This window comes from Acomys minous (assembly GCF_964271855.1).
Source record: "Acomys minous genome assembly, chromosome: 4".
NCBI lineage: Eukaryota > Metazoa > Chordata > Mammalia > Rodentia > Muridae > Acomys > Acomys minous.
The window spans coordinates 128,982,526-128,998,349 of NC_140486.1; the positions used below are offsets into that span (position 1 = coordinate 128,982,526).

Sequence of the window (15,824 nt, forward strand, 5' to 3'; positions counted from 1 at the left end):
GGTCACAATGTAGCCACTTGAGGTTACAATGTAGCCATTTGACAAATACACTGTAGCTTTGCAGAGCCCTCCCCTCCTAGACACTGACAGGTGCTCTGGACTGTTCTCACATGGGACCTGAGTTAACAGCAAAGAGTATAGATATTAAAGTATTGGCACCATGCACACCTTTACTCTCTGACATGTAAAAAGAACTTTTATTCTCTTGTTTCAATTGTTGTCTCAGAGGCTTATGGTTTTCATTTGCTAACCTAGGCCTAGTCCTGGAAGCTTCTAGCCTCCTTAAAATCTAACCTAGCCCTAGAATGTTTTTAGCCTCTGAGACTTACTGCTTAGTAATCTCACTTTTTCTTGGTCTTACTGAGCTCTGGGCTGCCTGGTTCAACTCAGCTGATCTGGCTTAAACTCCTCTCCCAGCTGATTTATTTAACCTGGCTTCTCTCTCGGCCTGGAATTACTGTGTTTGGCTTCTAACTAATTCAGCAATCTGCTCTAATCTGCTGGCTTCTTATTCTCTGCCTCGTTCCATTTTCACCTGAGTTCTCTCTCTGTCTGTCTCCCTCCCTTCTCCCCCCCCACCCCCCCCTACTCCCACCCCCCCACCCCCCCCACCCCCCGTCTCTCTGCAACCCATTGCTCTATTACTGTCCAGGTAAAATCTGCCTCCTCTCTCCGTAAAACTGCCTCTTAGGTAGCTTCCCTTTCCTCTCCTCCTGAGAGTTGGGCTTATCTTATTCTGCCAAATCTTTTCTGCCGCTCATTTAAACATCACTTTCAAACACAGGTGCTTCTTTCTACAAACTCACTTTACCTTCATTTGGGTTTAAAAGCATGTACCACCATGCCTGGACCTAAGCTTTTCTTTACCTGATACTTGTTCTATACCAGGCTGGCCTTGAACTCAAATCCGCTTGCCCCTGTCTCCTGGCCTGAAGGTGTGTTTGTCTGTACTCCAGCTGAATCACACAGACCTAGAAGGTCTTTGGGTGTGATCTCTTGCCAGAACAGCCACGCTCTGAATCTACACTACACTGCCCTCTTCCTCGTCTCCTGCCTGGGAATCAGGCCAGATGCAGGATCTTGCTGTAGACTTCTCCCCGACCATAAGGAGTTTGCGAGCGTTCCTCTTTACCACATAAGCTTTGATTTGCTTCAGATACTGCAGGCAGTTTGTCTCCAGTACTAGAGCCTGGAATCTTCTCGGAGTCCCACCACGCTGTTGCCGCTGTCTGTTCATGGCCTTAGTAATTGTTCTAATAAAGTCCTTAGTGCCTAGTGATTCTCAGTGCCCCTGTGACCCACCTCCCCTCCCAGCCAACACCCAACAACCCTCAGAGACCTGCAGGTGGTGAGCAAAAAAGCTAAGTCTGTGACCTCAACCCATGTTTGGGACTTAAAGCTCCTAGGCCAAAAGGAGTAATTAACTTTATTTCCTAGAGCATCCAGTAAGACAGTGATGAGATCTGTAAGGCCTCTAGGTACTGAAATTACACACACACCCCCCAACACACACACCAGAAACAACATGTTGAGCACCACAGGATTGCTCTAGAAGACTCACCTTTTGTCTAGTACCATCGGGGATTGTTGTGGTAGATGCTCACCAGGCCTTTGGTGGAAATCCATTTTCTTCATATTCCACAGACCAGTGAGGAAGTTTGTGGCAGAGCCTGTTTTCAGTACACAGAGGTCAGGTTATATTGGGTTGTTGGTCTTCTTTCGCATGTGGATTTGACTAATGTCATTTTAGGGTCCTTGGTAGAGATTATGACAGTTTACATAGGCCCAGTGATGAGTTTCGTAAAGCAGACGCGGGCAGAACACTTTTGGGTGGAGGTGAGCGGGTTTGCGGACATTCTCCAGGAGGGCTGAACTGCTTAGCTTTTGTCGGTGTTCACAAAGGAGGGTCACCTGTGAGGTTGGCACTGCCTCCATCAGGTGGTCTGTGGGCACGTCTGCCGTGCATTTTCTTGATTAGTGATTGATGTGAGAGGGCCCTCAGCTCACTTTCATCCCTGAGGAGGAAAGCAGGCTGAGCAATCATGGAAAACAAGGCTGTAAACAGCGCCCCTCCATGGTCTCAACCCCTCCGTGGTCACAGCTGCAGTTCTCGCCTGTAGTTCCTGCCCTGTCTGAGTGCCCTGGCTTCTGTTGATGGTGGCTTGTAACTTGTGGGCCAAACACACCTTCTCTTTCTCAGGTTTTTTTGTTTTGTTTGGTTTGGTTTGGTCATGGTGTTTATCACAGCAGATTGCACACATGGACTCAGTTTGCTCAAATAGTCAGGTTTATTTGTTTGTTTGTTTGTTTGTTTGTTTGTTTTAGAAAGCCTTGTTCCTTGGGCATGCTTCTCATCATAAGCCCTGACCTCTGCTTCTGGCAAGTGCATTTCTGTTGAGGCATCCTCAGTGGGCAGGGCATAGCAGGAGAGAGAAGCTCCTGGGGTCGTAGCTCATCAGAATGTTTGTTTCCTGCTGTGTCTGTTCCCGCAGTTTGAGGGTGTGTCCAGTTGGAGAGAGAACTAAGTTATAAGATGGTTGTGAAGTTGCTTTCTCCCGTGGGCAGCTCTTGGGGGTTGCAGGTTCTATCCCTAGCAGGTAGACTAGTCTCTCTTCTTTGAGAGACTGCTGGTGTTTGTGCTGATGGTCACTGCGTAACGGTCAGCATTCCCTGGCTGGTCCTTCCCTCAAGTGGCTCTTCATCACTGGATGCTGCACCTTGATTGAGCATCTTCTCTGCCCCTCGCTTTGTTATAGTATAGGTGAGGAAGCCACAGACTGCCATGCACGTAAACCTAAATTACAGTCCTTTCTTGTGGCTAGCACCCAGACTGACTCTTGGTGCCGAAGCTGGTGGCACAGTGTTTTCAAGACAAAATAGCACAATCACATTGGTCTTAGATAAGGGTCGGAGTAACCTTGCGACATCTATTTCAGAAGATAATTTCAGATATGACATGACATGACATGACATATTTTTTTGAGACAGGGTTTCTCTGTGTAGCCTTGGCTATCCTGGACTCATTTTGTAGACCAGGCTGGCCTTGAACTCACAATGATCTACCAGCCTCTGCCTTCTGAGTGCTGGGATTAAAGACATGTGCCACCATGCCCGGCGACATGACATTTTTTATTTACACTTTTTCCAGTTATTTTTAATGTTTGGATAAATGATCATTTTGGTTGGTACATTGGGATCATGGTCAAGGACGTGACTAATCCCAGATGTGTTACCAAGGCAAATGTGCTGGGCTGCGGGTGAAGGTTGAGAAGTTTATAAACTGATATGAAATCGAGTCAGGACAAGATGGCGTTGCCTTGGTCACCTTAGCTTTCCCAATTTCCCATTGCTAGTTGTGGAGCTCTGCAAGCCTGGGTACCTTGAGTTTTGGGACTCCAGGCCTGTCCTTGGTCAGCTGGTTTACCTGGGTCCAGGACTTCCACAAGCCTGGTTTTGTTTGTTTGTTTGTTTGTTTTCTGAACTGGTGGTCTCTGTGCCCTTGCCCTGTCCTGGGCATAGGGTGGGCATACACTGCAGGGAGGAAATGTGGGAAATGCCACTGCTGCTGCCACTTGCTGGAACTGAGTCTCTGCCAGGTGGGCTCAGGGGAAGGCCTTAGAGGCCCTTACCTGGCTCCTCAGTCTCGCGTGTTGGAGAATCTTGTACTCTTGGTCTGGTCCACTGGAGAATTCTCACTGCCAAAAGCCCAACTGCGCATGCTGGCTTTACCTGACCCTTTTGGTGTCGAAGCAACAGGCTCTGCTGCCCTCTGGTGACAGTTTCTGGGAAGCACAACATCGTTAAAACTGGAAACAACTGTTAAAGATGAAAAACTATGTCTAAAGGACTCAATTGCAATTGCATAGAAAACAGAAAAAGCTGATCTCAGAATCCTAGAACTGAGTTGTGGCTACTGATGGGCCTGGAAAACGGGGGGGGGGGGGGCAGGGGGAAGGAGTGATGGGGTTGGTCTATAGGTTACTAAGTTAGGATTAGGAGGAAATAAGTTAATGATGCACATTTCAAAATAGCTAGAATTGAGCTTGAATGTCCTTAACCCAAAGATATTCATGTTTATTATGACAAACACGTTATTCTTGTCTGATCATCATACAAAGTACATGTACGTGAATGTACATGAATCTAAACACCCTGTGTCAATTGTTAATGAAATTAGAGAAGTTCAAAATGAATCCAGCACACCTGTTCTCTCTTGGGTACAGCAGAGCTGGCAGGTCTTACCCCAGACTTACATCGGAAGGTGGGTGATGGAGTTTTCCAGGGTATTCCAAGGCTTGGACTTGCACTAAAAACACAAAGCAGCTATAATGGAAGGTGGTTTCTATGTGACGGGAATGGATTTTGGCATAGAGGTATAAAAATAGCTCCAAACATGAGAAGTATGGGGCCTTTTAAAGGGATCAAGTCTGCCAAGCTGTCTGAACCCTACATGAGATGCTGACTTGATTGTTAAATACTGTCTCAGGCTATAGGTGACAGATTGTGACTAAGTTAATCAGTAAACTGCATTGCATATATGAACCATATTATTCACTCTGTCCCTGGATACCCAGGCTGGTTCTGATCCAGCTATTACGAGTCATGTGGGGATAAACATGGCTGCGGGGAGTCATGTGGGGATAAACATGGCTGGGCAGGCATCTCCACAGCAATGTGACTATGATTCTTGAGGCATGAACCCAGAAGTGGAATGGGTGGGTCACATGGGAACTGACTTCCAGAGTGCTGGGTTAATTGACGTTTACCCCCAAACCCCACACAGGCATCTCCCTACCCCCCCCCCCCACTCCCCACTCCTCTACTCCTCCACCGCACCCCCAGCTGCATCCTCAGCAGCATTGTTTGCTTTCTTCACACTAGCTGCTCCGCCCCGGTGTGAGGAGGAGTCATCTGAACTCGGTGTGTATTTGCATTTTCCCAGTGGTTACAGCTACTGAGCACTTTGTGGTGGATCAGCTGCAGTGGTTTGAGTGAGAAGGGCCACCCTGGGCTCACATGCTTGGAGATGTGGTCTCCAGTTGGTAGAGCTGTAGGGGGAGGCTTAGAGGGTGCCGCCTTCAGGGAGGAGTTGAATCACAGGGTGGGTGGGGGATACTTGAGATTTCAAGATTCCTGCCATTCCCAGCGCTCTGCCTCCCGTTGGTGGTTTGGCATCATGCAAGCTCTCAGGCGCTCCTGCCACCATGCCTTTGCTCTGAGCCTCTGGACCCACACAGCCCAATTAACACTTTCTTTTATAAGTCACGCCTTATTGCAATAGACATGCAGCTAGCACAGTGGCATATATATACTTCAGCATTGCAACGTGTCTGCTCAATTCCTAGCCCTTTCACTCAAGGAAATGCTTGCTTGTTGACCTTTCGAATTCTTTTCCACATTATAGACTAATCCTGTCAGGAGACTACACCGCAAAGATCTTCTGCCACTCTGGAGACCGTCTCTTCAGTCCTAGACTGCTCTGCATCGTGGGGACAGTTCGATTTGATGCCGTCCCACTTACCCTGGGCTACTGGAATTCTCCTCAAAAACTACCTGTCTGTCTGTATTTGGAGATCTGTTTGCCTCCAGCACTTTCACAGTTTCATGCCATACACTAAGGTCTTTAGTTGATTAAAAAAAAACAAACAGGATGAGACATACAGACACAGTTTCATTTCTTTACAGGTGGATATCCAATTTTCTCCACACTCTTTGTTGGAGAAGCTGTCTTTTCTCCAAGGAACATTTTTGTCACCTTTGTTGAAACTCAGGCAGCTATTACTGTGTGGGTTTATTTCTGTGTCTTCTATTGCATCCTACAGCTCTATGCATTTGTTTTTGTGCTAGTACCATTAAAAAAAAACCCTCAGGTTCTATAGTATGGTTTGAAATTGAGTTTTATGATACTGTCCGAGTTGCTCTTTCTGTACAAGATTGCTCTGGATATTTGAAAACTTTTTGTTTCCACCAGAATTTTAGAATTGTTTTTCTATTTTTGTGGAAAATGTCACTGGAATCTTTATGAGTGTGCTGTGATTCTGTGCTGCTGTTCATGAAATCTGTGTATCTTTGCATATGTTAAAGTCTTAAACTCATTTAAAAATTAGTTTGTCTTTTACAACTTACTAAATTTATTCAGGTGTGTGTGTGTGTGTGTGTGTGTGTGTGTGTGTGCGCGCGCGCACGCGTGCATCTGTGTCGCTGTCTGGTGTGTACGTGTGTGTGCATGTGTGCAGTGCTGGCTCTTGTGGGGGTCAGAGGACAGCTTGTCCCCTCCCTCCACCACATGGGTCCTGAGAATCGACTCAGCCTTGGGAGCAAGCACTTTTATCCACCGACCAATCTTGGCAGCCAATTGCTGAATTCTTTATGCTTCTGGAATACAAGTTCTTTCTCAAGTAAGATTCCCACTTATATCTCCCCTCAATCTGTGTTGTGTTCTTTTGACTTCTTAATACCCTCTCTGATGAGCAGCTGTTGACAATGCTGTTCATGTCTATTTTGGATCTGTTTCTCATACTGTGTACTGTGTATTCCTAAGGAACCTTCATTAAGGAGGAAACTACCCTGTGTATGTGTTTGTGATTTTGAGATGGCTTTGCTGTGGAGTCTCGGGCTCAGCTGTTACCTTGGATCCTCCTGCTTTAGCTCCTGAGGGCTGGCATTCAGATACGTCTTACCATCCTGGCTCTTCTCCCTGGTGCTCACTGAAAGCCTCAGGGCTGGCAGGGTTAGTAACTCCTGTTCAAGTTCTGGCCCACAGTGTCAAGTGGTCCAGCTTTGCTTCTGTTGCTGTTCCTTTTTTATTAATCCATGTTGATACCTAGTTGTTACAATGTTTTGGTTGCATTAGGACCCATGAAGTGGCATGTTTGTGGCACCCTCCCTACCTGTTACCCCAACATGCTTTATTTTTCAGGAAATTATCTTGGGAGTTAGTTTTATAGTAAGCAATGAATTGATTCATTCAAGGTCTTTTTCTTCTTATTTGTTAAGATTACATATTCTAGATCTTTTGCAGTAATACATAAATGTTTTAGTTTGCCAATTTCTATCAAGAATCATACTGATGCTACAATTTATAGATGTCTTTGTGAGGAATTGATGTCACTTGTCTTTTGTTCCCAATTGTGGCACAGTCTACATGTATTTATATTTTAATTTCTATAGAAACAGCTTTGATATATGTTACGTTAAAACTATTCAAAAGTATTTTACTGTTTGATGCTATAGTAAAAAGGAAGTCTTAAATTTACAATCTGTTTGCTGAAAATATAAAAAATAATTAATTTTATATAATGATTAATACGCCATGACTTCATTAAATCATTAGAATGAAGATGCATAAGCATTTCCTTTATCAAAAATATAATCAAATAAGTTGCAAAAAGCAGGGCTTCGCTTGTTCTAGGCAGGAAGGTGTGTGCGTTTCTACTGATACCTACACCTTCAGTTTCCTAACCTTTTCCTCCATGACTTCAAGTGCGTATATGTACATGTGCACGTGTGTGCAGTGCTAATGTATATGTGCATGTATGTGTAGTGCTATTTGGTGTGTAAATGTGCATGTGTGTGTGGTGCTGTTTGGTGTATACATGTTCATGTGTGTGCAGTGCTGACTGGTGTGACTCTGTGCATGTGTGTGTGGTGCTGATTAGTGTGTATAAGTGCATGTGTGTGTTGCTATCTGGTGTGTATATGCATGTGTGTGGTGCTGACTGGTATGTATATGTGCATGTGTGTGTTGCTGTCTGGTGTGTATAAGTGCACATGTGTGTTGCTGTCTAGTGTGTGTAAGTGCATGTATGTGTGGTGCTGTCTGGTGTGTATAACTGTATGTGTGTGGTGCTGTCTGGTGTGTATAAGTGCATGTGTGTTGCTGTCTGGTATATATATGTGCATGTATGTGTGTTGCTGCCTGGTGTGTATAAGTACATGTGTGTGTATTGCTGCCTGGTGTGTATAAGTGCATGTGTGGGTGTTGCTGTCTGGTGTGTATATGTGCATGTGTGTGTTGCTGCCTGGTGTGTATATGCACACGTGTGTGGTGCTGTGCAGCTTTCAATGTGGCTGCTGAGGACACAGACTCAGGTCCACACGCGTGCACAGCAAGGACTCTCCTCTCTGAGCCCCAGCTCTCCTACTCTGTACTTTTATTGCTTTTGTATTTTGCATAGGATATGCAGTAAGAGGTTACATATTTAAAAAGAAACACTTACTGAACTTTGTCAAAATATTTTCTCTACTCATGGAAAATTTCATAAATATATAGAAGATACCTTTATTATATATAATTAAAATCCTGCCTAGGCAAGAAAAGAAAACTAACTCAAGCAAAGTTATGAAGTACTCAGTACTATCCCGTTACCGCCCACCTGATCATCCATCCCTTGCGATGCCGAGGAGCTTCTGCGATGCCCACTGTCTCCACAGTGACTGGGCTTGGCAGATGCAAGCCTTTCGTGTTTAAAACTCCCATTCTTCTCCCAGCACCACTGCGCACTCAGATGTAAGAAGTTCTGGAATTGTAACTTTAGTTCTCGCCACGCCTGTATCCTATGAGAGCTGATAGAACAAAAGACTCAATATTCTAACCTTGAGGAAAAAACACACAATATTGGCATTTCCAATGACATAAGATTTTTTTTCTAACTAAAATTCCAAGTTTTAGAAGATAGGATATGCTTGAAAGATGGTATTTTCAAACAAGACGAAGGTGTATAAAACAGTAACATATTTGAAAGAAACACTTTAATCCCATGTCATATTACTTTTTATTAAGTGACATATTTATGGAAAATAGTTGAAAATGCCTGTCAAGGGGAGTATTAAAATCCCTAATGTACAGTCTTTTCAGGCAAGTCAGACACACACATGAAAAAGATTTAAAACACAGACATTTCATCTCCTGACTTTCCCGTCGAATGAAATTCACGGACAGCCGTGGGAAGCGCAGCGGGCAGGAAAAGATGAACACCCATTCCAGACAACCTGCGTCCCCGTGTGGTTAGAACCATGAGACCATCACTAAAGGACATACAAAGACCCCCTCAGAGCACACTGCAGGGCACACCTCCAGGGCATTTTTGTTTTAATGCTTTTGCTAAAATTAAGTTACATCATGAGCGGCATATTATCAGCGCACACACTTAGAGCTAACTGCAGGGACTTAAGAACGGCCTTAAGAAAGTTAAACAAACAAACAAAACGTTAAAGTCCATTTGATTTGCTCCCCCAAGAGAGGCTGGTGAGGTAGTTTATACTGCACAGAGACACTGTAAGGAATCCGTATTCCAGTTCCTCCAAGCTCTGGCTAAAAGAATCACATCCCAGCTGAACTGCGTAACAAAGGCCTCCTGGGAAGAATGGCGGGAAGGAAACAAGGCAGTTGTAGGAATCTTCCTGGACGAGTGTCCCACAAGGCATTTCCATTAATACTTTCTAAAATGATACTGTTTTCCTACTTGTGTATCAGGAGCACTTGCTGGGGAAAGGTGAGACGCCAGCCGGAAACCCCTTTCCTAGCCTTGCGTCTGGCCTCTCCTCTGTTGGCAAACACTCCATTGTAACAGGCTGGCTACTCAACTTTTGAAAAACCAACTCCCAATAAGGCCAAAGTCTTTTCAACACTTATGTGACAGGCATTTTAAATTTACCTGGGAGTTTTTTTTTTTCCAGAATAAAATCAATAAAAGAAAACTCCTTAACCACACAAGCGTTAGTTTGCATGTCCACTAAAACTTCTCTCGTCAATTAACCGTGTGACTCAGAACAAAAGGTTATAGCCAACACTGATCTTGATACTGACATTGCCCTCCATATGATAAAGTTATTTGAAAGTTGTCATGTTCCTGAATAAACCGAAATGATTGTTCTCAAGTTGCTGCTGAGACTTTGCATGTGAAGCTAGGCAAGGTGGGTACAAAATGCAGCCTTGCTGTGCGCTACATGCCATATCCTAGCTGCCTATTTAAGACTGGCGACTAACGTTAATGCGTAGATTCTAACATATTTTCAGCCAAATGAAATGCAACGTCTTGAAAAGAGCACACTTTTTATATAAATACAACAGAATATTGGACGATTCTAATGCATAGAAACAGAGGAACATCTCCAAGCATTTACACAACCACAATGCTCTACAGGGATGGCTTCCCGGCACGGCCAGGTCCTGCTGGTGACATCCGGGAATCCAGCAGCTCTACCAAGTGACAGGCGCGCTCAGTCCTTGCACTGCAAAGCGCTAATGTACTTTCTGAGCACACTCGTAGGCCCGTTGGTCAGCCTAGAAGTCGGCGAGATGCTGGGACACACGCACACACCTCTGCAGTGTCTATTTGGCTTCTAGTAGGTTCTCAGAGAAAGGAAACAGAATTCATAAATAGGTCAAACAAAACTGGTTCTTGTGTTTCTAGGAAAGCGTAACAAACTCCTGAAGGTTGGAAATAAAGCCATCTGCCCATTGAGTTCGAAGAGTGCTTCGCTTCTACAACAAGATGCTGACTTCTGGGGTGAAGACTGTTGTGTTTCCATGTCAGGCGTAGCCCAGCACAGGAGGCCTCTTCTGCGTATGCACTTACACGTGTCCCTGAGGCACGCTTTGGTTCTTCCGCATTTTTGATTCGACTTTGCTTGAATCGACATCGATAATCACTTGGGTCTTAAAACGCTGGGACAGCTGCAAGTCCGTCCAACTCTCAGACTGCACAGTCCAGTATGAGCACATGTCTGGGGCAAATGAGGACTCCAACTGCAGCCTCTGAGACGAGAGGAAGAGCTGTCCTGTTCCTCGGCACATTTTAGATGTGATCCTATTAGAAACACAAGGACTGTTATGTCCCCCACTCAGATCTAGATGATGGTTGTACAAGATGCTGACAGTAAGGTCTCTAGCCTCCACAGCCCAGTGCCGATCCACAGCGCTGAGCCACGCCTCTGGCTAGCAATCAAAAAGCAAAACTAAAGCCTGCAACTTATAAATCCTAGGCCTAATGGCATTTTCCAGCACTTATGGGTAAATCCATTCCTGTATTTTTGTTTTGGGTTGGGGCTATGGAAGTAACTATAGTCGTGAAATGTTAAAAACAAAAAACAAAAAAAAAAAAGACCCAAACATATTTGTTCTGTAAAGGAAATCCATGTTGACACATGAAAGGCAATTTATTCACTGAGCACCATAACTGTGAGGAGAAAGAAAGGACACCATGGCTACAGAGGACGCTCTGGGAGGAAGCACAAGCCGCCCATTGGCCGACTGGGATTTGCAATGAGGCTCTGTGCTTGCTCGTGAGACGAGGAGTCATAATAGTATTTCATCACACGTGGCTGGGAAAGTTCCTTTGCACCAGCGTGGCAGCCAGTCCTCTTAGAGTGTGATGCACACGCCGACGTGGGCCACAGCTGTCTGTAGACTGAAGGCCGTCCTCCACGCTAGGAGCAAAGCCAGGGCATAAACACTGTCTGCTTCACATCGGAAGTGCTGCCTGTTGCCAGGCACAGGGACGAGCCTACGTAGCTCCACCGTGAGTAACGCTGGCCTTTCCTTCAGGTCACACCATCTCACCAAGGAACTGTGAGAAGGAAGTTCCGCTGGATGTGATTGGCTCCTCCTCTGTAGGGCATATTGCAGAGCTGAGGGCACCGCCCCTCCCGGAGAACCAGGGTTCCAGGGGCAAATACCTCAGGGCAGTGTCTTCCCCCACACAAAAACGCAGGGTCTTCTTGGCATATGATACAAGGCAGGAGCCATGTCGGGCGTATTTTAAAGACTTGGCTAAGGCTTAATGACCCATTCTGCGTGAGGATTTACACGATACACATCCAATATATACGCTTCAGGATCCAAGCAGTGTTGTCCTAAGAGAGGGAAGAAAAAAGCAAGTGAAGTGTGAGTTCTATTCCCAGAGTCTACATAAGGAAGGAAGGAAAGAAGGAAGGAAGGAAGGAAGGAAGGAAGGAAGGAAGGAGCCAGAGCCAGGAGTCTTAGTGTGTTGGTGTGCCCTTGTAACCCAAGATAAAGCAGAGGATCTAGACCAAATAAGCAAGAAATATAAAATATTTAAAAACTCAGGAAAGGAACAATCAGGAAATGTGACATCATGAAAACAAAAACAAAGCAAAACAAAAAACCTCAAACCTTTGGATTATAAGCAGAGAGGAACAAGTGTAGCAGAGACTATGGAAAGAAATAGGAAGCAATAATTATTAAGACATAAAATAGCATTGGGATGCAAACAGCAACACCAAAAATCAACACACCATTGATGACCAGAAAAAATGACCACCACGGCAGGATAACCCGCAGCGGCACACAGGTCTTGGCAATGACCAACAGCTCCCTAACGGGACTTAGGACTTGCCCAGTAAGTGGCAGGTCACTCTTGGAACTGGGAATGTCGGCAAGTTCCGAGAGCTAGTTAAGCCACGGGGCGTGGAGGAGAAGCTACAACCACCATTTTACTGAACCAGCGCAATCCAGAACTTCACTCAATATCTGCCCTTATGCCCACAGGTAAATGTAGTCCTGACCCTTCACCACGGGAACTTCTCTTTGCAACAGACGGAGACCATTGCAGAAAACCACAACCAATCAAAATGCAGAGTTGTGGGAGCCCAGCCCCAGAGGAGACAGCTACAGGAACACTCCCACACCTAATGCTCGGGGAACATCATAGAAGAGAGGGAAGAAAGCTTGTTATGAGCCAGGGGGTCACGGAGCGAGTGCGCTGTGAACTTGTGTCTCCTGCTAATGTCAGAAGTTACAGCCATAAAGTCTCACTGCATAGACAGGAGTTGACAAAAGGCAACAGAACAGGTCTGCGAAGGTCACGGGGAAAGAGCACAGGCCTCCATTACAGCCAAGCCAGGAATGCTGAGAAGGAGAGAAGTGAGGTTCTCCACGGAGGAGCTGTCATTGGATAACCAACTCTGAATGTGCAACCGTGAAAATATACAGATGAATATACAAAATACACATGCATTATGCAGACTGGGTAGGTTATATTTAGGTATATATCTGTATATACATATAGTGAGAAAAAGTGGCCACAGAGCTTTCAACTTGAAAGAGAGTAAGGAGAGGTCTTATGGATGGGTTTGGAGGGAGGAAAGGGAAGGGAAAAGTGTTGTAATTATAATCTCACAAGTGAAAACTAACTTTTAAAAAGATTAAAAAAAAAAAAGAATGGACACTTCATTGCTTTCTATGGAAATAACAGGCAGTATTCCAGCCTCAAAGACTTTTCCTGTGGGTGCTTAGTCAATCTATGCAATAGAAAATAAGTCTTGGCAATAGGAATATTAGGAGAAAACAAAGCTGGAGGGTACATGGTCCAGGATGACACCACTGAGAGGATGGCATGTCAGCAAAGGCACGGAGAGGCAGGTAGGAGATGAAGGTGGCTGGGGCAGGAGCATCCTAGAAGTCAGTCAGTGTGAAATGCCAGGCAGTGTGCCAGGCGACTGGACGCATGGTGCGGAGTCCGGAGGACAGACTGGGAGGCCAGCGTGGGGACCGTTAGCAAGCAGGCGGGCTTAAAGCAACGAGGCAATTGCGTTCACCTAGGAAGCTGTGTGTTCTCATCCAAACTCCCAAAGACTACACCTACAACAGCGGGGAAGTGACAGAGACTCGGAGGAGCAGGAGGAAAACCCCCTCAGCAGCAGATGGGGACACTCAAGTCAGGCAGTTGCTTAGAAGGCGGTGCCCGCGGTTTTGGTGTGAGCTCTCTGGTGCCCTGGACGAGAGGGTGGTTTTGGTGAGTTGAGGAGGATGCGTGCTTTCAAGAGAGAAGAAACTGGAAGAAGGAAATGTACAGGAGGCAGGACTGAAGAAGGTGTGTTGTGAAGTGGAACCAAGTGGAGCAAAGAAACGGGGGCGGATTGAAGGCAGCAGCAAAGTTTTCTAAGGAGGAAAGAAATCAGAAATCACTTTTTTTTGTACTTGAGACACAGTGTCACCGTATTTTCCAGGGTGTTCTGAAATCCACGGTCCTCCAGGGCTCTAAGCTCCCCGTGTGCTGAGATCGCTAGCAGAGCAGTACACCGCAGGCGCGGGTGGCAGGCGCGGGTGGCAGGCGCGGGTGGCAGGCGCGGGTGGCAGGCGCGGGTGGCAGGCGCGGGTGGCAGGCGCGGGTGGCAGGCGCGGGTGGCACCACGGGCATGGCCGCCTGTCTAAACGTCTCCCTGTCCCTGGCCACAGTTCTCGTCATTTAAAAGAATTCAGGTTTTGTTTCTGTGTTCTGTGAGAACTGAACGCACTCCCTCCTCAGCCGGTGTCACGGTCCAAGGCTCCTCGGTGCTGTGAGAACTATTTTAGATGCGATTGATACTGATGGGAGGGAGAAGGGTATGGTGCAGGGGTAAACTGAGGCACAGGTAGAGCCCGGCCCTGATTGGGCAGGAAAGGAAATCCCCGAGGAGAACAGAAAGACACTGGCCACAAATAAAAGAGAATGCAGAGAACCCGTCAGCCACAGAGGACACAGACAAAGGCACACTCGCCTGTGGACCTACGCTCATCCAGGAAACAGAATGACCTGGGCCGTGAGTGAGAACAGGGAGCCATGATCAGCAAGCTCTCGGCTCTGTTGTTTCATGAGTTCAGCAGGAAACAGCTTTGAACTTTAGGAGTCACATGAAAAAGGCCCCAAAGTTGTCAAACTTGCTTCCATTTTGAGAATATTGGAGAAAAAGCGTGTAACTGCTTTTATGTGGAATTATGAAACCTGCAGACACCTGCTGATTTTTAAAAATTTAATCTAGAAAACTTGTAGAAAAGAACAACAAGAAGCCACCCCACGGTACGAGCAGCATATCGTGGGCCGTGGGGGTAGAGGCTGCAGGAGATGCTTGCTTACCTATGTTCCCTCCAACTTCGTATAACCTTTGGTTCTGCATCTTAATACATCCGGATGAACCGTGACTGAAAAACAGAGAAGGCAACGGCTTTAGGGTTCTTTCAGGATCCCACGGTGAATACCGACAAGCCATTCTGTCTCGACGAAATACACTCCACAAAGCTGAAGTCGTGACATCGGCAACAAGAAGCTGAGGTTGCTCAGTGGCCATGGTAACAGAGAACAAACTCTAGCTAGGGATCCAGCACCTGAGGAGAGGGGTGGTGATGCCAACCTGGTGGCCTGTCTAACACTGCCCTGTCACTGGCCACAATTCTCTCCGCCCAAAAGAAGCCAGGTGCGCCTCTGCGTTTGCTGCCTCTGAATGCACTCCCTTTTCAGCCTGTGTCAGGCTTCCCTACTGCTTTAAAAGAAAGAAAAACTCTCCACTCTACTGTGGAGAATGTTCTGACCATTGGCTAGATCTGGGTAGGGGTTAAAGTTTACCGCCTGTATTGTCCTTGGGTGATGCTTTAGTTTGAGCGGGACCCCTGGGCCCAAATCTGCCTATCATAATGTTCTACTTGTAGGTTTCTAGGACCCTCTGGATCCTTCTACTTTGCCATTCTCCCATGCTTCTCTCATCTAGAGTCCCAATAGGATGTCCTCCCCTCTGTCCCAGTTTCCTGGTAAGTGAAGGCTTTTGTGGGACATGCCCTTTGGGCTAATATGCAGATAAAAGTGAGTATATACCATTTGAGTCTTTCTGCTTCTGGGTTAACTCACTCATTATGATCATTTCTAGCTCAGTATGACTTTCTCATACTCTGGTGCCTCACATTTGACCATGTCCCCTGGAGGGGGAGACCTGGTGGCACTCAGAGGAAGGACAGCAGGTTACCAAGAAGAGACTTGATACCCTATGAGCATATACAGAGGGGGAGGTAATCCCCCTCAGTCACAGTCATAGGGGAGGGGAATAAGAGG

The 15,824-nt window shown here is 46.1% G+C and overlaps 1 protein-coding gene across 7 annotated transcripts in view; it reads right to left on the reverse strand.

The window, feature by feature from the left end:
- Positions 1 to 8,750: 8,750 nt before the first annotated feature.
- The window catches only part of ARHGAP28 (Rho GTPase activating protein 28), a 167,840-nt gene continuing 160,766 nt past the window's right edge, over positions 8,751 to 15,824 (reverse strand). For all 7 annotated transcript variants that reach the window (XM_084778158.1, XM_084778157.1, XM_084778156.1 and 4 more), the window contains 2 exons: positions 14,859 to 14,923; positions 8,751 to 11,856 (listed from right to left, as the gene is read on the reverse strand). In XM_084778158.1, coding sequence (XP_084634284.1) covers positions 11,774 to 11,856; positions 14,859 to 14,923 — 148 coding nt within the window. In that variant the 3' untranslated portion in view covers positions 8,751 to 11,773. The remainder of the gene's footprint in view (positions 11,857 to 14,858; positions 14,924 to 15,824) is intronic.